Here is a 26,398-nt window from a genome sequence, read left to right on the forward strand (position 1 = left end):
CCTCCCTGTTCGCTTCAGTGCATGGCTGCCGGCCGCCATCTTGGCTGGCAGTTAATTTTCATATCGCCCTGATTAGCCAATGGGAAGGGTAGCGGCCGTACAGCTAATTACCATGTTTCTCTTTTATTAGATTAGATGTGGGGGTTTTTTCTTTTTTGGTTGTTTGGGTTGTTTTTTTTTTGTGAAATGGCTTAATCTGTCAGCCTATCTCATCTATAAACTGGAAATTGCATAAGATAGTTTTATATGTAATTATAGATTACCCTAAGAGAGAATAAATGGCTAATGCAATTCAGTATTATTCCTGTACTATATCATTGCTATTTTCTTTTCATGTATTTGGGCTGAGTAGGCTTAGTTTACAGTCTCTTTATTTTCTAATTATTCAATTCCGCCACTCCCACATTATATATGATACTCTTAAGTGTGAGCATCTATACATACTATTAACTGATGGTTTACATTATCTAAATGATTGCACAAAAGAATAGTTCTAAACCAATGTCCCTTTTTATTATACTTAAAAGATTTTGTTGTTAACAGTTCTCATTGGTCAATGTCTTAAGAAATTCATAAAAGACTAGAATTTTCTTAGCTTTCAGAACTATTTTCAGTTTCACTTTTTATGAATTTAAAATTCTTGATACAGGTCTAAGAGCATTCTTCAGTATGGAATGAATACAGATTTGTGAAGTATAGGAATATGAAATATTACTCAGAAAATAACTTTTTATTTTGGTCTATTTAGGAAAGCGACATGCCAATTCATGAACTTCTCAGCCTTTATGGGTATGATGGTACTAGTCGACTACCTGAAGAAGATGAGGAGGAGGAAGAAGAGGAAGAAGAAGGTGAAGATGATGAAGATGCTGATAATGATGATAACAGTGGCTGTAGTGGAGAAAATAAAGTAAGCTTATACCGAAATTTTTAAGATTATAGTCTTTATTGTTGGAGTTATAATTTTTAAATACGTTCATTTTGACTGCTTATTTTTACCTGTATTCTTTCTGATTTTAAAAGTAATACATTTAGATATTGAAAATTAAGATACAGAAATATGTAATAAAAATTGCAAGTTCTCTGTAATCCACTCCTGAGGGGTAAGTTTCATCTTTGTTATTCAGATTTCTTTTCAGTGCCTATTCTAAATAAATTTGTACCAACTTTTAAAAAGCACTATGTTTTTAAGTAATAAAGGCTAGTTGGCAGTTCTGTATTCATTTTTCTTAATTTGTTTTGAAATAATTTTAGATTTACAGAAGAGGTTCTAATGTACAGAGACTTCCTACTCTTCACCCAGAAATTTCCCCTATGTTAATATCTTACATAACCATGGAAGATTTATCAAAAATAAGAAGTCAATACTGGTACCACACTATTTAATTAAATTACAGGCAATTCAGATTTCATCAGTTTTTCCATTAATGTCCTTTTCCCTGGTCCAGGATTTGACCCAGCACACCATGATACAGTTAGTGTATTTATGTACTCTTCACCCAGAAATTTCCCTTATGTTAATATCTTACATAACCATGGAAGATTTATCAAAAATAAGAAGTCAATACTGGTACCACACTATTTAATTAAATTACAGGCAATTCAGATTTCATCAGTTTTTCCATTAATGTCCTTTTCCCTGGTCCAGGATTTGACCCAGCACACCATGATACAGTTAGTGTATTTATTTTAATCTGCTAGTTGTATTTGAAATACTATGACCTTTTATCTCCAAAAGGTTTTTTGTTGTTGTTATTGTTTTACATCTTAAAACAATTTAATTTATGATTCCACAGGAAGAGAATATAAAGGATTCATCAGGTCAAGAGGATGAAACTCAGTCTTCCAATGATGATCCATCACAATCTGTTGCTTCTCAAGATGCACAGGAAATAATCCGCCCACGTCGATGTAAATATTTTGATACAAGTAAGTGTTACTGGTTGCTATAGTTGAGGTGTAATTTTTACTCTCTAATATATGGCCTAAAATTCTAGTGTGTGTTTTTTTCACTGCTCTGAATTTATTTACTCTTAAATATCACTTAACAGTAATGGAGTTTTGTTCTAGGTTATTAGTTTTGCAATGCTGGGCCCTGTTCATGAATATACTACAGTAATTGTTGTGTCACTTACTACTTGGTTTTAAGTGTGTTCCTTTTTTTCCCTTCCTGACCCTTTCTTAAATTTAGTTTGTTTCATGGTCATCTTTTAATTTCTCCTAGTCTTTTTCTCAGTTTTCATTTTCTACTTTCGTTGCCTATTAGCTTTTTAAAAATAGATTCCTAAGCATTGCTTTCCTTAATCAATGCCTCCTAGTTTTGAAGAAGTGGTTGACATTTGAGATAGGAATATGTTATACTTAGAAAGAAGTCTCCTAATTTTCCTACAATTATGATCTAGTCAGAGATGACCAGTAATATCTATCTTGAATATTTGCATACTTCATCCCCTACTGCACAGTGTTTCATTCTAAACAGTAATCTTTACTCTAGAGGTCAGCTCTCTGATAAAAAGTCAACTATTAGTGTTATTAGTTTAAATTTTTTATCTAAATTTCTATACTTTAAAAAGAAGAAAAACACTTGAACAATCCCTCATGAAATTTAGTAATGTAATAACTGATTAAACATGGCAACTGCTTTGTATGAATGATTTCTGTTACACATTTAGTTTAGAAGTGAATGTAGTACTGCTGATAATAATTTTATTGAGTTTTGATCTAAGATATGGTCCAATTGAAAAGTGTACCAATGCAAGAAGATATTAGTTACTGAAATAATTGTGTTAATTGTTTTGTTGTTAATCCTCAACTGAGGATATTTTTTTACATTGATTTTAGAAAGAGTGGAAGGGAGGGAGAGAGAAAAGAGAGAAACATCTATGTGAGAGAGACACACATTGATCAGTTGCCTCCCACATGTGCCCTGACTGGGGTCCAAGGATCGAACTTGCAACCCAGGTACGTGCCCTTGACCAGGAATCGGACCTGAGACCCTTTTCAGTGCCAGGGACCAAAGCTCTAACCACTGAGAACACCAGCCAGGGCAATAATTATGTTAATTTTAAGTTTGGGGAAATGTAGTATTAACCTCTTAGTAATCAGTGGTTCTCAACCTTCTGGCCCTTTAAATACAATTCCTCATGTTGTGACCCAACCATAAAATTATTTTCGTTGCTACTTCATAACTGTAATGCTGCTACTGTTATGAATCGTAATGTAAATATCTGATATGCAGGATGGTCTTAGGCGACCCCTGTGAAAGGGTCGTTCGACCGACAGAGGGGTCGCGACCCACAGGTTGAGAACCACTGTCTTAGTTAAACAGAGAGCAGATCTACTGACAGTGGGGTGCTAAGTGACTGCCTAAACTGTTTAATCTGGTATTTCAGTTGTGATGTTTGCATGGAAACTATATATATATTGCCTGTCTTCATAGGAAGAATTAATTTTTATATGCAATGTTATCCTATTGAACTTTGTGTGCCATTTTAGAGTTAAGAAGATGCTGAGAATCTGTTTTCAGATTTCCCACCCCTTTTTATAAATACATTCTTATTCCAAAATGTAAATACACAGCAGCTTGCCTGCTCTGAATAAAACAGTTGGGTAGAATGGAGGACATCATACATACTCCCTTTATGTGCTTCCACCCAAAGTGATGCCATAAAGTTCTCAGTGTTTCAGGGAGCACTGTTTGGAAATCACTATTCTGTCCAATTCTCATTTTGTAAGGAAGAGCTTGAGATCATATAATTTACTCTGTCACCAGGCTGTTGATAGAATTAAGTTTAGAAATAGGTTATTTTGATTCTAAATTTTGTTTCTGAAGTTTCTGTAGAAAATCATTTCATGAGAATACAGTTGTCTAATTTAGGATTGACCTGAAAGGTGTATGGACTTTTTTTGTTTTGTTTTGTTTTGTTTTGTTTTGTTTTGTTTTTTTTAACTGATGGGGTATTATTTGATTTGAAATATCTTGGTCTAACTCTGGAAATAACTTTGGGCATATTTAAATATTTTGATGGTAGATGTAAGAATAAAATACAAATATACTCTGTGGACAGGATAAGCAATCATTTTATAGTAGTATTGTCTTACTTATTCTAGACAGCGAAATAGAAGAAGAATCTGAAGAAGATGAAGATTATATTCCATCAGAAGACTGGAAAAAGGTAGTTAGAGCCATATTTTCCAAAAACTTAGATAAATTAATATTTAAAAAGCCCAATGTAATTACTTTTTTATTAAGTAAATATATGTTGATAAAGTTGAGGTAAGCCCTATTCTGACATTTAAATATTGGGTAGATGTTCAGATTTCCCCTAATATATTCAGATGTTTATCTTATTATAAAATAAAATAATGATATAGAAAGAATTGGCCTTTGAACTGGCACTCAAACCATGATTAGAAATCCAAACTTCTGAACTAGTGCTGAATTAGACTTTTGTTGCACTATAGAAAGTATCACATTTATAAATATATATAAATCATGAGGCTTTTTAGTATTCAGTAAATTCTGTTTAAAAATTTGATTATAAATTTCTCTATCCTATATTAATGTTGATATTTACAACTCCAAATATAATGTGTAAAAAGATGGATTTGGGCTTCTCTAAAACTGCATAATTAAGTAAGTTGATTTCTAAATGAGTCTAAAGAGAATATATTGACATAGTTTTAAATTATAGAATTGTATAACATTGTTTAATCATACAATTAAATTGAATTAATTTTAAACTATTGCAAAGCTGTTGACTTATGAAAGTATCAAAATGTCATGTGAAATTGTTTAGAGCAAATCATCATTTATATATAAAAAAATGATCACCTGATCTTTCTCTTAAAACTCCATTGAGGTTTTTTTGTTGTTTTTTTTCCTACATTTGATTTTAAATTTAGTGCGTAAATTTCTTTGAATGCACAATAGACCAGAACATCAAATTGATTGGGATTTCTGCACTTGAGTCATGATTGATTATTTAGTTAATACTTTTGAGCTTTCCCTATGTTTTTGTGGGTTTTTGTTTTTGTTTTGTTTGTTTGTTTTTTAGTTTAAAGTTGTCTGGTCTGGGATGCCTGGGGAAATTTAAAAATGAGCTGACCCCCTTGCTGATTAAAAATAAGGAAACATATTTAGAGTTTCTCTTAGGAAGAATTAAGTATTCAAATGAACTTGAACTGGGCTACGCAGGATTTGGGGCTTCAGCCAAAATTGATCTGTTACTGGTTTCCAAAAAGATGTTTAGAAGGGAGAGACATCTGTTTGGGTTAGTGTTAAGAGAAGGTTAGCCCAGTACAGTATGTGTTAATTAATTTGAGTGAATGATGAATGACTGATGGGTCTGAAGACTTAACAAGGTTCACAGAAGTTACTATTTGTGTGTCCTATTTGGGGAAATGGTTTTTAATCCAGTTTTTTTCTGATTTTTAATACCATGTAGAAATTAAAATGATAAACTGTAGAAATCTTGAGTCATCTTAAACTATCGTTTTTCACCACACATTCAAGTTTATATAAGTTTTCTCCAAAATAAATTAACTGTTTTTGTATCTGTGTTCAATATAGTATTTAATTGGATGTTATTATTTTTAATGAAGGGACAAAAAGCTCAGAGGAGCAAGAATGGGGGAAAGTGAACTCTTCTTTGCTGGAGGGTATTAGTCACTTACTCAGGAATAGTGTGTAATAATCAGACTATGGTAGATCCAGACTGTTTTTAGTATGATTTTGTTGGAATAAAAAATGTCTAGATTCAGGATCTTCTCAGGTTTGTAAGATAAAAGGGAGTTTTTATAGAAATGGGTAGAGGAAACAGCTTTGAAATCAAATCTCTTCAAGTTATAGCCCCAGAACTTAATACTAGTGTGTACTTGAGGAAATAAAATTTTTTGAGTTTCATCTCTTCCCATAAAATATGGAAATAACAATTTCTAACATCAGTGAGGTGACAGTAACTGGAGAGCAGAAGTTTTCAAATCCTAGAAGTTCTTTAAACTTGCTAGGCCAAGATTTTGTCCTTTTCCTCCCTAAGTCTTCATTTTAAAAATGCAGTAAATTTATTCTTAACATTTAGCCACCAGACAAAAGAGTGTGTAATTTTGGACCCTGTGTGTAGTAAAATCTTGTCTGTGATGACCTCCAATGTCTTTCTGAACAGTTTCCCCTAATTTGTGATTTGATGCTATAAAGTCGATTACCAGATTTCCTAAAATAAGTTTTAATTGTGTTTTGGGAGGTTACTTTTTCATTTTGTATTGTTTTAATGAAAGTCAGGCACTTTCATTATCCATTTGGTTTGGAGTTTCATCCGTTTGGCCTCTACTGAGCTTTATACAAACCCTTTTTGTTACTTTCTTTATCTTAAAGCTCTGATTCTCAGACTTAAGGTGTGTCAGAATCACCTGGATACCTTGTTAAAACACTAATTGCTGAGTCTCATTTTCAGAGTTTCTGGTTCAGTAAGTAGGTCTGGAATAGGACCTGAGCATTTGTATATCAGTTTCCCAGGGACCATAGTTTACAGTGTAGATATTCTGAAAATATCTGAATTTGACTTCCAGTTTTTTAGTGTTTGCAATTATCTTACTAATTGAATAGTAAGAATTTTTTTCTCCATATTTTGAAGTAGTTTGTATACATTGTCTGTATTGCATTTCACCCCATTATTATTACTAATATTTTCATCCAATCATATCCAAGCTCCTATCTATTATTAACTCATTCATCCTCACAATACTTCTCTGAGGTAGTTAATTGTTGCATCTGTATTATATGACACAGAAACCAGGAACAGTTTGCCCAAGAAGATGGTAATGCTAGAAAATGGATATAAAGTCTGTTACTAAGATCTTATTAATGTACTTTTTAAAAACTTTTTATTGATTGATTTGAGAGAGATCGATTTGTTATTCCACTTATTGGTGCATTCATTGGTTGATTCCTGTTTGCGCCCTGACCAGGATCGAACCCGCAACCCTGGCGCATTGGGATGATGCTCCAACCAACTGACGTACCCAGCCAGGGCCCTTACTAATATTTTATGTTATTTTTAAAATAGGAGATTATGGTGGGCTCCATGTTTCAAGCAGAGATTCCAGTTGGCGTTTGTAGATACAAAGAAAATGAAAAAGGTGGGTTATTAGTAAAGTTAATAGCTGGATTCATGCTTTTGAAGTTGATGAACTGTTGTTTTATAATGGGATAAGAACATGACAGTTTATGTTACCCCATTTAAATATGAAAGAGGTCCTGCATTATTTCTATAAGAAGAAATACATTTTTTGTTTTTCTAGTTTTGTTCACACACATCTAGTGGAAAAGGTGAATTCTTATTTTGTTGTTAAGTGACTTAAAACATCCCAACTTTTATTTCTTTTTTTCTTGTTCTTATATTAAATACTCTGAATATACCCTTTCATAGCCTTTATAATTTAGATTTTAAAAGTTATGTCAGTGGAAGCTGTTGGACAGGTCTAAATAAAACTTTGAATAAATAACTATAAAAAGTTTACTTGCTTCTGAAACTTTAAATGATTACTTATTAAAATTTATTACTTTGATATTTGTGTACTTAAAATAATTTGGGAAAACAACTTGTACATTTAAATTTTACATGATTTTTTTCATCATTTTATCTTAAAGTCCTAAGGTAAGTCATAAATACTTAAGTTTCTAATAACATAAAATACTTGAGGTTTTTTTTTTAAAGTCTGCTTTAGATTACTCACTTTAGGTGAGTTCTATTAAGAATGTTGTGGGTGTATGTGTGTTTTCAATGAGTTCATGTGCAGTGTGACATCACTTGATGCTAGAAATCTTTCTTCATTTCTTTTATTTCAGTTTTCTCCACATTTCAGCTTACATATGCAGATCATTTTGGAGTTGTAGAAGTCTTTTGTTGTTTATTTTCTTTTTAGCATCCCCTCCAGAAATGTACTTTATATTCTGAGGGTGCGCGGGCTTTCAGGACAAACAGCAGATCAGAGGTAATTAAGGGGACGCCACAGGCTGGTAAATTCTAGGGACCGTAAAAATGTTTTAGCACACCAGTAACTGCTTTCACTCACTTTCAAGTTAATTCCTGTATCATAAAGGAACTTTAGAAATTTCAGTATGGAGTGACCTAGTTATATGTTGAAGTTCTGTGCATATGTTTTGTGAATACCTTGTAATTGTATGCAAAAATAAATGATCCATTAGCTTTTGTATTGAACTTTTCTAATTGAATTTGCAGTGCTATGCTTTACCTATCCTATCCTATCCTGTCCTATCCTATCCTATATAATAAAAGGCTAATATGCTAAGCGTCCAACCCTTCGTTCAACTGTTCGACCGGTTACTATGACGCACACTGACCACCAGAGGGCAGACGCTCTGACTGGTAGTTTAGCTTGCTGCTGGGGTCTGGCTGATGAGGACTGGACTAGATGGGCCGGACATGCCCTGGAGCCCTCCCATGGTTTCTCCCCACCCCCAGTCGTGCACTGGTGGGGTCCCTCGGCCTGGTCTGCGCCCTCTCACAAGCCAGGACCCTTGGGGGATGTCAGAGAGCCGGTTTCAGCCCAGTCTCCGCAGACCAGGTCGAGGGACCCCACCAGTGCACAAATCCGTGCACCGGGCCTCTAGTGTTATATAATGTTTAGTATGTGTTCACCATTGAGTTCTTTCTCTCCAAATAAAGAATTGAAAGTTAGACATTTGTTCCATTTTATTAAATTTCTTTATTAAAGAAACTCTATTACAAATTAATTTAAATTTGACTATGAAAGATAGCAGTGCTTATCTTGGAAAATTTTGTATTTTGTCGGTGGGAAGGAAAACCATCTCAGTTTTATATCTGGCAAGTTAATATTATGGCTAAAGGTAGTTTAATTATCTTTCAATGTGTTCTTTTTAATTATAACATGCTTTATTGTCATAGATCATAGTGAATAAATGATCATAATCTCTAATTTTCAGTCTTTAAATTTTGGTTTAATAATTTTAGAAAGCAATTAGGCTTTTTTTCCCCAGACAAAGCAATGATTTCTGAAGCTTTCTGTTTTTGAGAAAGCCTATTACATTGTGTAAGGATCAGACTAGATTTAGCAAGGTAATACTGCCTTGGAGAGGGTCACTGTGGTACAAGGCCTGTCCTCAAATTTGTCATTACAAGAATTCAAACTTTTGTTGTGATATCCAGAATTTGTTTCCATTTACACGGTACCTTATGCATACAAACGAAACAGATGCGAAACTTATGAAAAACACAAATAAAGCTGTCAAGGGGATTGTGCTGGTTAATGCAGTCTTTTCTTACAGATAAAAAAAGTATAAGATATATTTAATGGTTTGGTGAGCACATTCAAAAGGGAAATCATTTGGTTTGAGTGATTTTGATAAAAATTCCATAAAACTAAGATAACCTGATCTCTTTACTATGGGAATAATTTGACAGATGGATTAGAATTTTTCATTAACATAAACTCTATTTTGAGTATTTGGAGAGATATTGATGATATTTTTCTATGACATCTGATCTCTTTTTACTAGGCTCTCTACACATTATATATTCCTCATCAGTTATCACTCCTAATTCAAACAATTATATAAATACTAGAGGCCCCAGTGCACGAATTCATGCGCCAGTGGGGTCCCTCGGCCTGGCCTGCGGGATCGGGCTGAAAGTGGCTCTCCAGCATCCCTTGAGGGTTCCCGGATTGTGAGAGGGCACAGGCCAGGCTGAGGGACCCCCCCAGTGCACAATTGGGGCCGGGGAGGGACACGGGAGGTTGGCCAGCCGGGGAGGGACTGTGGGAGAGCTCCAGGGCATGTCCGGCCCATCTCGCTCAGTCCCCGATTGGCTGGACCCCAGCAGCAAGCTAGCCTACCAGTCGGAGCGTCTGCCCCCTGGTGGTCAGTGCATGTCATAGCGAGCAGTTGAGTGGCCTTAGCATATCATTAGCTTATTGCGCTTTGATTGGTTGAACGGGCAACCGGACATTTAGCATATTAGGCTTTTATTGTATAGGAAGATTAGTAGTTACAGTCACATTCAAAGACATTCCTTTGAACCAGTATCTATTTTGGTTATAAAATTTCAACTCCACATTAACATTTTCTTAAATTCATGTAAATTACCATTTATTCTCACCACAATCTTATATAATAAAACCCTAATATGCAAATCGATCAAACACTGTCCTTATAGCTAGAAGACCAGCAAAAATGAGAATTTCCCCATACCCCTTTGCTCCAGCAAAAAGTCTAGAGAGAGCCTCTGTTGACTCAGCTTCAGTCATATACCCAGCCAGAAGTAATGACTGTGGCCAGAGAGATGAGTTAGTTATTTAGTTTGCACTGACTCCTTTATCTGTTCTTGTAGCTCCCAGGGGTGGTATCAGCCCCTCTCAGAGCATATCTAAAAAAGACGAAAGACATGCTTTTCAAAGTTATGTGTTTTATTGTCACTCTCACTGCAACTTTGTGATAAGACTAGGTAATTTGAATGCTGGTACTGGTAAACATCCTACATTGCACAGGATCGAACCTCCCCTTATCCCACCACTAAGAATTGTCAGGCCAGTGTCAGTAGTGCCAAGGTTTAGAACCCTGGACTAATTTAATTGGGAATTTAGATGGTCTACTTAGGAAAAAGGAAGGTCATGGTTCAGACTATTCCCAGTCAAATTTTCATGTTTTCATGACATAAGTTTTAGAGTAAGTAAATGATTGTTAGGAATTATGAAGTAGTGAATAGCAAAGGACCAGGCAAATTGTTTCTAATGAGCATTTGACAAATTGATTCGTAAGTTACTGAAAACTGAACACATGCACTACTCTTAGTTGATAACAATACTATTGAAACAGGCATTTTATTGAAGAAACCTATCCAAAAGTAGAGCGTTCCTATGAAACCTTTTGTATACCAAAATGGAAAGCCAAGAAGCAATCACAGTAGTGTGCTCCCCTCATTTGAGGGCAATGCATTCCTAGACTACCCAACAGAAAGACCAGTGTTACCAAACTCTGTATATACTTTGTTTTTCCTTATACGTGTATATACCTCCGATAAAGTTTAATGTATAAATTAGGTACACTAGGAGATTAACAGCAATAATAATAAAATAGGACAATAACTACTGTAATAAAAATAATGAATATGGTCTCAAAATATCTTACTGTACTGCTTGTGATGATGTGAGAGGATACAGTGCCTATGTGATGAAATGAAGTAGGTAAATTACGCAGAGCTTTTCAAACCGTGGTTGATAGTGGATAACTTAAAACCACGGGAGCAAAAATGCTTATAAGGGGCAACTACTGGTAACATTAATTTACATGGAAAAATTTTTGAGCGTTTCCAGACCCCAAAATAACTTACCAAATAACACATAAAACCTAAGATTATATTAACATATAGTAAAATCAGGAATGATATAGGCTCTCTGTTACCTTAGGATACATCTTGCCAAATGGATGCACAAAATCGAGGTAAATCACAGATAATAGACAGTAAGAAACCATGGCGGCTTGATGCTTAAATGATGGGTGTAGTATCCAAGGCAGAAGTTTGGTGGCGCCACTCAGGCACACTGGCTCTATAAAGGCTCACTACAGAACAAAGCTGAATGCCGTTTCCACTTTTTTTGCCTTTTTTCATAGAAGTGAAAATTGTCTCCAGATACCTTTTGATTAGCAAAAAGTTACTAATGTAGATCTTTCATAAAAATGAAGTTATGTAACTGGAAAAGCTCAGCTAGATGACTTAAAATTCATGTCATTGATCATAGTATGACCTTTCAAGATTGTATCCTTGGCTTCCTAGGACTTCCAGAATGATTCCAGAAGTATCTCCCAGTTTGTGCTGGTTTCATAGGCTTTATGTGGGGGTATCTAACTGGAGAACACTGGGACTCAGGGACCCCCTTCCTCTTCCTGAGTCAGGTTTCCTTGTAAGGCCTTGTCCACCCCATACCCATCACTACAAAAATATAACTAGTCTATAACCTTCAGCGAACATGGACTGAGCAGGGAATAGAAGTCAATAGCAGTATATTCAAATTCACATTGTGATGGGAGTTTTATTTACAACTTAGAATTTCACTAGGATTCTACAGCAAATTTTAAAAGGCATGAGGTTTACAAAGGAAATTTTCTAGAGACTGTCCTTTAAGCTGTATTTTAAATAATATAAACTTTGGGGAAAAGAAAGATAGGATATTTAAACTGTATGGTGGGTGGAGCAGGTAAGGTCCATGAAAACACTTGGCTTATTGCCTGGTACATAGGAGACGTTTAGCTCTTAATTTCTTTTTCATAGCAAAAGGAACTTTGACACTGTCAGTTCTCCTTTATCTCTTAGAGTCAAAATTTTTCTCCAGCTGGCATTTTTATTGGCATTTAAATGATAATGTCTCATCTCTCTCTAAAAAACAAACAAAACCAGACTTTCTTCCACTATACCTCCTCTTTAGCTACTGCCCTATTCTTCCTCACAACCAAACTTTCCAAGAGTTTTCTGCTTTATTTCTTCACCATTCATTTACTCCTTAGTTCTCTCCAGTATGACTTCAGCTTCTATCTCTGCACAGAATGTTCTTGAAAGATCTCCCTCTCTCCTTGTTAATAAATCCAGCATACCTTTTTTCAGTGTTCAGTCTGGTCTCAGCATTTAACCAGTTTATCACTCCTTGAAACATTTTCTTCCCCTAGCAGCTGTGCTGCCATGGTTTTGATATTTTATCTTATGACTGTTCCTTCTTAATTTTGTCTGTGTTTTCATCTTCCTGTGTTTTAGAATTCCACAAGGCTCTCTTAGGTTCTCCTCCTTTCCTTTCACTTTTAATATTTTTATGAGATTCAGGCTTTATTCTTACTATAATGGAAATTTTAATGATGGAACCTAAATGCTTTTTAAAAAATGACTTATTTTTATGAAAGTTATTTATATTCATTATATTTTCAAGCATCATAGGAAAATAATTGCCCCAAATCCTACCACCAAGAAATAAGCAGCGTTAGCATTTGGGTGAGCAATTTTTAGATATTCCTTTTCAAAAATATTGAACATCCATTAAATCTTAAAATGTGCCAGAATTGTTTTATAAATTATTTTAAATCCTCATAACCCTATGTGGTAGGGTTGCGAAGCCCATTTCACAGGTGAGGCAGAGAGAAGGGAAATAATTTGCCTACGGTCATAATAGGTAGTAAGTGTTGGTGGTGCTATCCAAACCAAGAGAGCTTGGAATTTGATAAATAAACTTAAGTAAGACAGAATTTGAAAGTGGATAAAGTGGTACTTCTCTGGTTAGATTGCTTACTCACCTAGGCTATGAATATTGTCCAAGATTGAAGTTAGGCAAGTAGTAGGACCACAATTTACCTTTTAGTTTTTATCATTTTGGCTCTAAGTATTTGTTTAATGATATGTTTAACAAATTCTCTCAAATTCACAATTTACCTTTCAGTTTTTATCATTTTGGCTCTAAGTATGAGTTATTTGTTTAATGATATGTTTAACAAATTCTCTCAAATTTTGGCAATTAAAAAATATTATGTTTTATTAATTTAGTATATGAAAATGATGATCAACTCCTGTGGGATCCTGAGTACTTACCGGAAGATAGAGTGATTATATTTCTTAAGGATGCATCTAGAAGAACAGGTGATGAGAAAGGTGTAGAAGCAATTCCTGAAGGATCTCACATAAAAGACAATGAACAGGTACATGAATAAGAAATGTTACAATTTCCCCCAAATAAATTAATCATATACATATTTTAACTGTAGATGCTATCACATTTAGTTATTCTATCCACTAAAATTCCTGTAATGTTATGAACGGAATCTGAGGTTATGATCAGCATAAGATACCTAGTGTTAACACATCATGGGTATGATTTCAGCTCAACAAACAAAAATCTTGATATTTCAGTTTGCCTGTACATATTTTTTATTAGGCTTTATAAAACATTTTTAATTGATTTCAAAGAGAGCAAAGGAGAGGGAGGTAGAAATATCAGTGAGCGAGAAAAGTTTCTTTGGATCTCATCAAGTTGGGAATACTGTGCACATCTAGTATAATGTTATTACATACCAGTGGCCACTGCAAACCTAATGACAGCATTATTTATTTTTACCTTTTCTTAAAAATATATTTTTATTGACTTTAGAGAGGGAGGGCGAGGGAGAGAGATACAGAAATATCGTCAATCATTGATCAGTTGCCTCCTGCATGCCCCTCTTCGGGGATTGAGCCCCAACCCAGGCATGCGCCCTGACCGGGAATTGAACCATGACCTCCTGGTTAATAGGTCGACGCTCAACCACTAAACCACACCCAGCCAGGCTTTTTTTTTTTTTTTTACCTTTTTTAATCAGTGTTTTTCTTTTCTGATGTGTTCAAAATTAGAATAGGAACCCTAAAGGGCCAAAAAAGAAGGAATTTGTGATCTTTATAAAACAGTTTTTTGTTTCTAAATTCCTGTGATATTGTGGAAGCCAACTTAAGTTATTTGTTTATCCTATTTTCTAAATATTTAGACCAGTGGTTCTCAACCTGTAGGTCGCGACCCCTTTGGGGGTCGAACGACCCTTTCACAGGGGTCGCCTAAGACCATCGGAAAATACATATATAATTACATACTGTTTTTGTGATTAATCACTATGCTTTAATTATGTTCAATTTGTAACAATGAAAATACATCCTGCATATCAGATATTTACATTACGATTCATAACGGTAGCAAAATTACAGTTATGAAGTAGCAACGAAAATAATTTTATGGTTGGGGGTCACCACAACATGAGGAACTGTATTAAAGGGTCGCGGCATTAGGAAGGTTGAGAACCACTGCTTTAGAGGTAGCTGATTATCAGGATTGGGGTTAAGTTTGTTTCTCTGTAGTGTTCATTCATTGGAATTATTTGTCCTCCAGAAAGGATGAAAACACTGGATTTTGGAAAAGCCTTTACTCTCTTAAGAAATTGTAGCTTATATTGAAACCCTTTATTTTTCTAGGCATTATATGAATTGGTTAAATGCAATTTTGACACAGAAGAAGCATTGAGAAGATTAAGATTTAATGTAAAAGCAGCTAGAGGTAAGCATAAATAAATACTAAATTTGTTTTCATGATGTAGCAGAAATTTAAAACTTACGCTCTTAGGTCTACCTAGCTATATTCTTTTAATAATACTGATCTTTCTGAATTTAGTAAATATTTGTTGAATAACCAATAACTTGTTAAATAACTTGTGTGTAGCAGCAAGAGTTTTACAGGGGTGGGCAAAGTAGATTTACAGTTCCTACAGAAAAAGACATGCCGGTTATGATTATATTATAACAATACAGGAATAAGCTTTCTGGTACTCACAACCATAAGCCTACTTTTTTTTTTTTTCTTTAATCTTTATTGTTGAAAGTATTACATAGGTCCTCCTTTTTCCCCCATTAACCTCTTCCACCCTGCTCTCGTCCTCCCCTCGTCCCCCTGTAAGCCTACTTTTGCCACCCTTATACAAGGCATTATGGGAAATGGGATTAAGGTTGTCCCTTCTTTAGAGAAAATAAAGCCATTTAAATAAAACTACTTATTGCTTTTGAATCTCAACACATTTTTATAAACATCTTATTCGATCTTGGTGACAGCCCTATGTTCTAAATTACGTGACAAATGTTACCTTCACTTCAAAATTGGTAAGACTGAGGTCTCTGAACAGAAGTAATTTAGCTGAGGCAATCATTATTCATAAATAGTCATAAGTAAAGTCTGGGTTTGGGTTTTTTTGTGTGTGCTTTTTCTCTCAACTCTTTACATATTATTATATAACAAATGAAAGATTCGTTCAACAAAAATTGGAAGGTCTAAGTACTAAGGACATAACTATAAACAAAGTCCTTGCCCTCATGCTGCTTAGACATGGTAGGGAAACTGGAAAATAGTTATACATTCTTAAAGGAGAATTAAAGGGTGCATTTCAAACTTATTGCAGTGGAACTTAATGTAGTTGAGGGAAAGGGTGAGGCTGTTGGGGAAAGCTTCTAGAACAAAGTGATATTTTTGTTGGGATGTAGGAGGCACAAAATAATTCCATGCAAAAGGAACAGTGTGCACAGATTCTGAAGAAAGAACATAAATTTAAAGAATTGACAGGTGGCTCATATAGGTGGGTCATAAAGAATAAAGGAGAAAGTGGCTCAAGTTGAGATTGGAAACATAGGGTATCATCCAAAATTTTATTAATAAGGAGTTTTTGTCACTGTCATTTGCAGCCATAAGTAATAGAGCTTAGGGGTAAAATACTTCCTTTATTGTGACCAGGAAGTTATATTTTTATTTGCAGTTTTGTTATATACAGCATTTGGGGAACATTCCTTAACAGTTGTTTTCCTCCCATTTTGTCAGAGGAATTGTCTGTTTGGACAGAAGAAGAGTGTAGAAATTTTGAACAAGGGCTGAAGGCCTATGGAAAGGATTTTCATTTGATTCAGGCTAATAAAGTAAGTGACATATGTTCTCTAGTTTACAAAAAGAAATTAGTTAACCTAATTTATCTTATGTCTTTATTATTTTCTAATGTTAAAAGTTGTACCATAAAATTTTAATATATGGTATTTAGGGAATTATTATAATAAACATGCCTGGACTTCCTGGCAGATATTTGCCAAGTGACTTTTCAGTGCATGATGTTAGAAGCCTTTATATTGTACTCATTTGCAAATACGTTCAACAACTTCTGGGTGGGATGTGTGCGTACTATGTAATTATTTAAAGCTATTTTCCACAACCTGTGACAAATTTCTTTTAGGAGGGTCTTCAAAATAATTTTGAAACTTTAAAGCATTTTTAACATGACATTTACATTTTAAATATTTACATTTGCTTAAGTCCTGAGTGGTCAAAAATCAGATATTCTATTTAATATGGTTTTAACTAGGATAAATATATTTTTATTGATTTCAGAGCGGAAGGGAGAGGGGGGGAGAGACAAAAAAAATCAACGATGAGAGAGAATCATGCCTCCTGCATGCTCCCTCTCTTCCCCCCCCCCCCCCCACACACACAGGATTGAGCCTGCAACCCAAGCATGTGCCCTGACCAGGAATTAAACCGTAACCTACTGGTTCATAGGTCAACAATTTTATTTAACATGATCATAATTCCATATTGGTAATATCAATCATACAGTGTCAGTGTATACCCAAAAGAACTTCACTATTACTTGGAGATTTATTTTTAGGTTTAATTCTCTTGCAGCTGAAATCAGGTAAGATTTTTTAATAGTAATTACACAATTATATAGACTGGGGAAATGTGCTGTTCCTGTGGGGAATTGGAACAGGCAAAAATTAAACTCTGAGAGTTTAAATGTAGGAAATTACGTAATTTCCAGGCTTAAAAATATTACACTTTTAGCAAATATAAGTGACAAAAGAACTTGGCTTTACATGTTTCCTTGAAGATAGTAGCTAAGTCTTGTGTGGTGGCTTACTAGGATGATGTTAAAAGTATCTGGGCTTAAGTCTTGGGCTCTAAATAGTCTGTGACCACATTCTCCTTATATTCCTCTGGATCTGATTGGATGGTGTCCGCTTGATTTGTTTTAACACATATTTAACAGTATTTTATGTTTCATAAATAAAATATTGCTTACAAATCCTATTGGTTCATTTTTCTTAATTTTGCTCTTGATTATCTTGCATCTTGGTATAGAACATCAGACATAACTAATAGAAAAATTTTGAGTCATAGCATTGTTTTTAGAAAATGTATCTATACTCCTTAATGTTGTATCCAAATCTATGACCTCCAATATAGTGAATAACACTATGAAAGGAATGCATTACGCTAATGACTGGTCATATATGGTTCTGAATGTAAAATACAGTTTGATGTTTGAAGGGACATTTTGGATAACAGTTTTCTAGCATTCTTGCTTGAATTTAAACACTTTTGATCAAACCATGTTGGATTACCTATAGAAGAGACCCCTGGAATGATAGGCTGGTATAACTAGAAGCAACAACATACCCCTAGAAATCCCCCCCTTTTTTTTTTAAGGAATAAAAAATTATTAGGTGATTTGAAACCACTATCCAAAAATGCCTTTACATAATATTGACTATAAGCCTGGATTTGTTTATAAACATTTGGGATGGTGATATTTCACTGTTACAGAAGTCAGCTGCTCTATACCTAATATACTACTTGTTCGAGTCAACGGAGGGAAGACAGTATTCTTTAACACATTAAGCGCCCTGTCAGTCACCGGTGACTGACACTATTCTTTCTGTCTGGAAGACAAAACAGGCTGGGCTCTTAACATGTTAAGACTTTGTTTTTACACCTGGAATTGAAGTTTGATCTTAATCATAAGTTCTATTATGCAGGTTTATTTTATTGAAGATTTTTCATAATGTTAAATTCACATGCCCCAAAGTATCTTCAATTTTTACTCTCAAAAGTACAATTGAGCCCTAACCGGTTTGGCTCAGTGGATAGAGCTTCGGCCTGCAGACTGAAAGGTCCCGGGTTCGATTCCGGCCAAGGGCATGTACCTTGGTTGCGGGCACATCCCCAGTAGGGGGTGTGCAGGAGGCAGCTGATCGATGTTTCTCTCTCATTGATGTTTCTAACTCTCTATCCCTCTCCCTCGTTCTCTGTAAAAATATCAATAAAATATATTTTTTTAAGAAAAGTACAGTTGACTTGGCTTGTATCTATTGAGAAATAAGATTCTAAAGGAGGCAAAAAGAGCTTGAAAGATTTTTTTTTTTGAGCCCTAATAGCTTTCAGCCTTCAAGTGACATAGGCCAAAGTTGTAAAATGCAAGCAGAGGGGAAGAAAGAAAAATGTATGTCAGGTAATGAAATAAGTGAATAATCAGATTGACCTTAGGGTGCAATCAATCTCACAAGATACCTCCTTCAAGATAGGAATGTGTGGGTTAAAGTAATATTATCTTGTATCCCAAGTACTCATGCAGGTACCTTTTTTTCATTTTCAACCCTTCCAGCTCTCCAAGCCAAGTAGCAAAACAGAATTTTGTCAACATCATTTGTCATCCCATAGGTGAACATTTGTGAAGTGAACACATTCAATTACACAAATAGGTACAGCACAGTAATCACAGGAGTAACTTAGTAAACAAAGCATTAGCATTATAATAGCTTTTAACTCACTGCGGACTATTCTCAGCCTTTTTGTAAAATAATTGAGTCTGGATCACTGTAAAACATATATTTGTTTCTTACAGGTTCGAACAAGGTCAGTTGGTGAATGTGTAGCATTCTATTACATGTGGAAAAAATCTGAACGTTATGATTTCTTTGCTCAGCAAACACGATTTGGAAAAAAGAAATACAATCTTCATCCTGGTGTAACGTGAGTGTCTTTTCTTTTGTGTCATGTGTTTTTACTAAGCTTTTCTATTTGCTTTGTTGGGGTGGGAGTTGTGTGTTTCTTTTTAATTTATTAACTTTAGAGAGAAACATCAATTTGTTGTTTATTTTTGCATTCATTGGTTGATTCTTGTATATGCCCCTGCCTGGGAATTGAACCCGAAACCTTGGCATATCAGGACGATGCTCTAACCAACTGAGCTACTTAGCCAGAGTTTTACTAAGCTTTTCTAAATTTTTCATGAGGAAATTGTAATTGTTTAGTAATACTTCAGTTTCAATTTATCCATTATTGACATATCTATAGGACATTTGCACTTTTCAGTGTCTTAGAAAACATTGCAAACTACAGTTCATATTATTTGAGCTAACAAATATATCAAAGCAAATGTTAGAGTGTATGTTTCAGTAGGATTCCTTAAAGTAAGTGGATCAGAACAGCTGTGAAAGCATGTTTTTATTTAATTCTATTTCATTCAGTATAAGCATTTATAGTTTTAATGTAATAACTCTGTGAGAGCAGTAAGAATAGAAAAGAGAGACTTTTCTAAAAACCACAGGGTCATATGCCTAATAGAGGCACTTTAAAGAGGAAGGGAAATTAATATTTTTTCTGTCTAATCTATTTTTGATCCAGGTAACCAAAACTCTATGCAAAATGCCTTATATGTCTAATCTAGTCCCCGTGCACCAAATTCTCTTAGCCTTCAGTCAGTCTAGCTCTGGAATGAAGCACTGTCCCCATTGCCACTAGTAATTTGTTATTTAAGTGCATAGAGCAGCGACATTCAACCTTTTTCATCTCATGGCACATATCAACTAACTAGAGGCCTGGTGCACAAATTTGTGCACGGGTGGGGTCCGGCTGGCCAGCTTCGATGGGGGCCAATCATGCAGGCGGGTGGGAGGGACCGCGGGCAGTTGGCTAGCTGGCCCTGCCCCCTATCAGGTTGGTGGGGCCAGGCCGGCCCCACCCCCGATTGGGGTGGAGGGGGCCGATTGGGGGCCGGGCTGGCCAGTGAGAGGGCGGCTGCAGTGCATGTCTTAGTGACCAGTCGTTCTGGTTGATTGGCTTTTATATATATAGATACTGAAATTTTTGCCGATCTGACAAAAAAATTAGGTATAATTTTGATTCATTCATACCAATGGCTATTGTTGTGTTGGCTGTTGTCATTTTTTAATTTGACAATCTAAGGGAAAAGAGGTCAATGCCCCTGACTATCAATAGTTAGGTATTACATGTTTTAAAATTTTTGCGGCACACTAGTTGAAAATGGCTGACATAGAGTATAGAACCTATCCTCTCACATGAGTTGCTCTAAAATGTTAATGAATTGTTACAGTGAACTTAACTTGATCATACTAATAAGAATAATGTAAAATGTGACTTCATTTGGTCAGTGTTCACTAGTAAAGTTCTTAAGCTGGCCAAATAACTGCCTTTGAAAGATGTGCTTGTATACACATTTGTGCTTTAGAAATTTGTTGGCTAGACTATTTCTGAGTGATGTTTATTTATAGGTCTCTCTGCTGGTCATTTTGCTGGAGGATCAAACACTCTAAAGTCAAAAGCAAAATCATCTAAATAAATAAATTGGTTATGATTGCCCTTGCAAATCATGGGTACATTGGACTCTGTGCCTCATCCCCCATTACTTAAAGCTCATGGTAGCTAGAGTGGAATTTCATAACAGTATTCCAGATTTTGTCTAATTGTCTAATGTTAATACATTTATAAATTTTTTCTGGATTATATAATGAATTGGTATTGTTGAGGCATAATGATGTAGAACTAGATATAGCTGTCTACAGAATGTACCATTTTAGTCACAATTTTCAAGCTATTCTGTAGGAAAAAGCAGTAGTAACATTTCATTTTTTTTACCCATTTCAGAAATAATATTTACACATGAACTATAGGCAGTCTGTCATGATCAGCATAAGAACATAAGAATTGCCATGTTGGGTCAGACCCATGGTTCATCCAGTTTTCTTTTCCAGAGAGCATCACCAGGGGCGGTGCTGTGGGCTGGCTTTGTTGGTCCTCTTTGTTGTCAAGCTTCACAGGTTAGGTAGGAATGTGCTGCCAAACATTTTAGTTTCTCTAATAATTTCTCCGTAGCTTCTGTAAACGTTTTGAAGATACCTATGTCTGTAACCTTGTTTCCTGTTAAGGTTAACTTATTCTTAGGTGGAATAGTCACAGTTAAGGGTAATCCCACATTTTCTCTTTTCTCGGGCTTCAAGAGTTAACAGTGGTCCTCTGGTGTAATGGTATGAAGTGAACAAATGTGCTTGCCCCACTAGGCAAGATACGGTTTTATAGTCTTTGATTATGTTCCCTTTGGATCTTCCATAAAGTTTTATTTTTTTTTTAGCTGAACTGTAATTTTAAACCAGACTATACATTATTTTCCAGATGGGGAGAAATTGTGGTTTTCTGTAAGCATGGAGATATTTTTCCAGTTTGCTTCCAAACTTATTTTTCCAGTTTGCTTTTTATTAGTAGTTGCACACAACATTAAGTTAATGCCTTTAGCCAAAATTACATTTTTCATCTTTATTTTTAGTCAAAATCATAGAGTACACTTTCCTGAAAGTTATTTGTTCATTTTTCTGTTGCATTGTTATCTGGCATTTGTTCACCAGAACGAGCTACATTCTTTGCCTATAAATAGCCTTTGAAAAATTCTAATACAGATTCTTTCTTCACTACCTGGAAGAATTGGTAGCTATATGCAAATTGGAGATTTGGCTGTAACTGCCTTGCATTTAATTTCTTTGCTTTTTTTTTTTTTTTTTAAGTAAAAATTGCCCTGGCTGGTTTGGCTCAGTGGATAGAGCGTCGGCCTGCGGACTGAAGGGTCCCAAGTTCGATTCTGGTCAAGGGCACATGCCCAAGTTGTGGGCTCCATCCCCAGTAGAGGGCGTGCAGGAGGCAGCCCATCAGGGATTCTCTCTCTTCCTCTCTGAAACCAATCCTATATAATAAAAGCCTAATATGCTAAGTGTCCAGTCATCTGGTCGTTCGTTCAAACAATCAAAGAATAATATACTAATGATATGCTAAGGCAGCTCAACCGCTCACTATGACATGCACGGACCACCAGGGGGCAGATGCTCTGACCGGTAGGTTAGCTTGCTGCTGGAGTCTGGCCGATTGAGACTGAGTGAGACAGGCCGGACACGCCCTGGAGCCTTCCCATGGTCCCTCCTTGGTTGGTCAACCTCCCACAACCCTCCCCAGTCCCAATCGTGCACCAGTGGGGTCCCTCAGCCTGGCCTGCGCCCTCTCGCAATCCGGAACCCCTTGGGGGATGTCGGAGAGCTGGTTTCAGCCCAATCCCACAGGCCAGGCCAAGGGACCCCACTGGTACACGAATTCATGCACTGGGCCTCTAATAAAAATATATTAAAAAGAAAAAAAGTAAAAGTTAACTCAGCTAACTTTGGTTATCTGAATGCTATTCCACTCTCCTGGGTGGTCTACCTGACTCCTCTTCTTCCTTAAGCATTCTGGATGCCATTAATCATTAAATAATAATAATTCTTTCACAATGTCATTGATGTATTCAGAAATTTAAAGTAACTTTGATATCTAGTCAATTCTAGTTTCCTTTGCTTGGCTTTTAGCATCCTCCATTATCCATTCCCACCATACCAAATTTATTTACAGCAATTCCTCATCATGCATCTTCTGTTCCTATTAGCCTTAGCTTCTGAATTCCCTTTAGCATTCATCATGCTCATTTCTGTTTCTCTGTGCTTCAACTTTGTTACATAATTGTTCTGCAGTTAAGATAAATGGCATGAAGCCGAAAGGTCATAAAGACCATTAAATTTAACTCCTTTCATTTATAGATGAGGTAAATAGGCCTAGAATGTTAAATTGATTAGCTTGTTATCTTGTATGTTTCTTTGATATGTGTTAATTTTGTACCTCAGATTGTTGGAAGCTCCTTGAGCTCAGGTACGACATCCCTATATTTATTATATCCCATAACCCAAGGGACAATGTGATCATGAAGTTTGAGATTATAGCTATAGTTGATTGTCTTTTTATGGACTTTTAACATAGACTTTGAGCCTTCCCACTGTTTTCTTATCCACATTTTTATCCACATTCTTTGTCCTGCTCACAAAATTCTAAAACATTTGACTGAATATTTCCATTATACTTATTCTGAGGGAATTTTAAAATATGTATTTTTGTTTTTATTAAGCTTCTACCTGTGCCATGCACAACTTAGGCACCAAAAGTGCACTGGTAAACAAAACAGACTAAAGTCCCTGCCTTCAGGGAGTTTTTCCAGTGCCGGTGTTGGCAGACTTTTCCTATATGTGTCTTATACAACAACCCTATATGGTAGATAGGTCATGTATGATTATATGCCTTTGACAGATAAGAGCACTCTACCTCAGAGAGATAGTAAGCCCAGGTCTAACCCAAACCAATGTCATATACACAACTATCTTCCATGCCGTAACATTCAGGAATGACTTAGTGAAGAAATGAACTCGCATTTAATGACATAGTGGCAGGTAAAGCCAATAGATAAGCCCAGAAATTTAGTGAGCTTATAGCTCATATCTAGCAGAAAGGTAATATAGAAGGTATCCAGGAAGATTTATGGAGGTGATTCATTGTTAAGACCTAATTTGTCTTTTAGATGTTGCCATAGTCATCAAATAGACTTCAGGGGCTTTAAAATTCCAATGTTGCTCAGAAATTCTTCTGTACTCCTTCTGGTTGACATGATCCCTATCTCTTCACTTTTAGATCCTCTGGTTTTAGTTGGACCACTCTGAGCACTTGCCTACAATTTTAAAAGTTTTAAAGCTGCCTATACGTCTCTAAAATTAGCTAGTTTAAGGCTCTTACGCATTTTTCCTACAAACATGTAACCAAAAGAAGCTTTCCATCTACACGTTCAGATCCTGGTGTGATAGATAAGGCACTAGAATGAATGTAGTAGTAAGTGAAAATTAGGATATATTTGTAAATAGAGCCTTCTCAATTTAACCTCATTTAATTTTCAGCTTTTATAATATAAGAAAATAATTACTTTATTATCTTACTTAATTTTAAGGGATTACATGGATCGTCTCCTGGATGAAAGTGAAAGTGCTGCCTCCAGTCGAGCACCATCCCCTCCCCCAACTGCCTCAAACAGTAGTAACAGCCAGTCTGAGAAAGAAGATGGCACTATAAGCAATAGTAATCAAAATGGTAAGCAACCAAAGGAACACTTCTGTTTCTTTTTGTAGCCTGGAATGTTCAGTTTTGGTTTCTATTAAACTTCAGTGCAGAAGTTAAATTAATCATTGTAAATATCAGATGAAACATACATGATATCAGCATACATACGTACATACTAACAATACACAGAATACAAGTTAATTGGAAAGACCTCCCATTGATATCACTAAAAAGTAAGTTTAATAAACTATACTGTCAACAGTGACGATTTCTTTTAAGAAATTTATTCTTTTTGAGTAGCATCTCTTTTCTTATCCAGTTAGGATGTCTGAATATAAATATTCTTGTTAATTTTTAGACCAAAACCCCAGCCATTTCACATCAGAAATACACATTTTTTAAATATTTTGAGAGCTTATAACACATACTGATAAAAAGGGATAGATAACAAAGACACCATCTTGAATATTTTTCTCTTTGATAGCATAATAACTTTGAAGGATAGGAAAAGATCAAAGAGAAACATTTCTATTTCTATTTCCATGAAAAAAAAGAAGCAGAAGGCATACCATTATGATTGAGGTTCAGATAATGTTCCTGTTTAAAATATACAGTGGACCAAAGATCATTGTGCTCATCAGTAACACCTAGTCAGAGAACTATTTGACTTCTAATTTAATAAAAATGATCTTCCTAAGTAAGACAGTAGCCAGGCAGAAAGTAATAAGTCCCTCACTCCTCTTTAGAAAGAAACAGGTACATTATAGATAAGTTCTGCCCACTTACATTCTGATGTAGCAGCCTTAGGGAGGGCCAGTGCAGAGCTAGCTAAACTGATGACAGAAACTAGAAGAGAAACGCTGAGAAAAATTTGACCCTTGTTCTGACCTTTGGTCTGACCCTGGCACTGCTGTAGTGAATATACTGCACTTTGCTTATTTGATTATCCCTCTCTATTTCCTCACTACTTCCCTTCTAAGAGCAAGCCTAGCCAACAAAAAGTAGGGCCCAACAACCAATTTCCTGGTCCAAAAAGTTTCATTGACATGACATCTAATGCTAGCACATCCACCTTGAAATACAATAAAAAGCTGAAATTCTGACCTTGGGACTAGAAGTAGAAACTCAGTTGGTACTACAATTGTCTTTTCCTACTTGCTCATAATACCAAATAAATAATTTCCTTTTCTTGTTCTTTTTTAAGCATTTGATGAGAACATGCAGGTCGAGTAGGAGAGTTTCATGATTTACCTATAAATTACTCAGTAGCCCAGAAGCTATTCACATTGAGTACCTAAAACTCAAGTTTCTCAGGTTTTTCGAGGAAAGGAAGGAACTTTCTAACCCAGTTTTATTTATTTGTAAGGGACTTTATCAGTCTCTTGAAACCTTACGGTTATTTTTGACCTAATCACAGTGTCACCAACTCTTTCAGCTTACTACAACAAAATCATGATATATAATCCTGCGATTCATGATTGGGTGTACTTGTGAGTTGAGGAAAATAGGATATTTACTTTGACCAAAATGTAATATTTGAGTCTTATCCTTTATAGTGAATATTTTAATTAAATTTTAACTATCTTTAGTGACACATTTTATATTTTTACATTAAGTATTCCCACAATTTCTACTTCTTATTGCAGATAAATTGAACGTGACCTTTTTACTATTACTTGCTTTCATTAGAATAATTGTGTTCTTTTCTCACCTATTATGGAGGAATTTATTTACTTTTAGCATTTTCAAGTGTATGCCTAGACAATGAAAGCATTAATTTTCAACATGACAACATTACTTA

The 26,398-nt window shown here is 35.3% G+C and overlaps 1 protein-coding gene across 6 annotated transcripts in view; it reads left to right on the forward strand.

Moving 5' to 3' along the window:
* Window positions 1-26,398, forward strand: part of MIER1 (mesoderm induction early response 1, transcriptional regulator) — a 57,468-nt gene that overhangs the window by 27,646 nt on the left and 3,424 nt on the right. For all 6 annotated transcript variants that reach the window (XM_005868034.2, XM_005868035.2, XM_014541073.1 and 3 more), the window contains 9 exons: window positions 749-910; window positions 1,797-1,929; window positions 4,111-4,175; window positions 7,065-7,137; window positions 13,563-13,714; window positions 15,012-15,093; window positions 16,399-16,493; window positions 19,250-19,377; window positions 24,488-24,627. In XM_005868034.2, the coding sequence (XP_005868096.1) occupies window positions 749-910; window positions 1,797-1,929; window positions 4,111-4,175; window positions 7,065-7,137; window positions 13,563-13,714; window positions 15,012-15,093; window positions 16,399-16,493; window positions 19,250-19,377; window positions 24,488-24,627 (1,030 nt within the window). The remainder of the gene's footprint in view (window positions 1-748; window positions 911-1,796; window positions 1,930-4,110; window positions 4,176-7,064; window positions 7,138-13,562; window positions 13,715-15,011; window positions 15,094-16,398; window positions 16,494-19,249; window positions 19,378-24,487; window positions 24,628-26,398) is intronic.

This window comes from Myotis brandtii, unplaced genomic scaffold (genome assembly GCF_000412655.1).
Source record: "Myotis brandtii unplaced genomic scaffold, ASM41265v1 scaffold26, whole genome shotgun sequence".
NCBI lineage: Eukaryota > Metazoa > Chordata > Mammalia > Chiroptera > Vespertilionidae > Myotis > Myotis brandtii.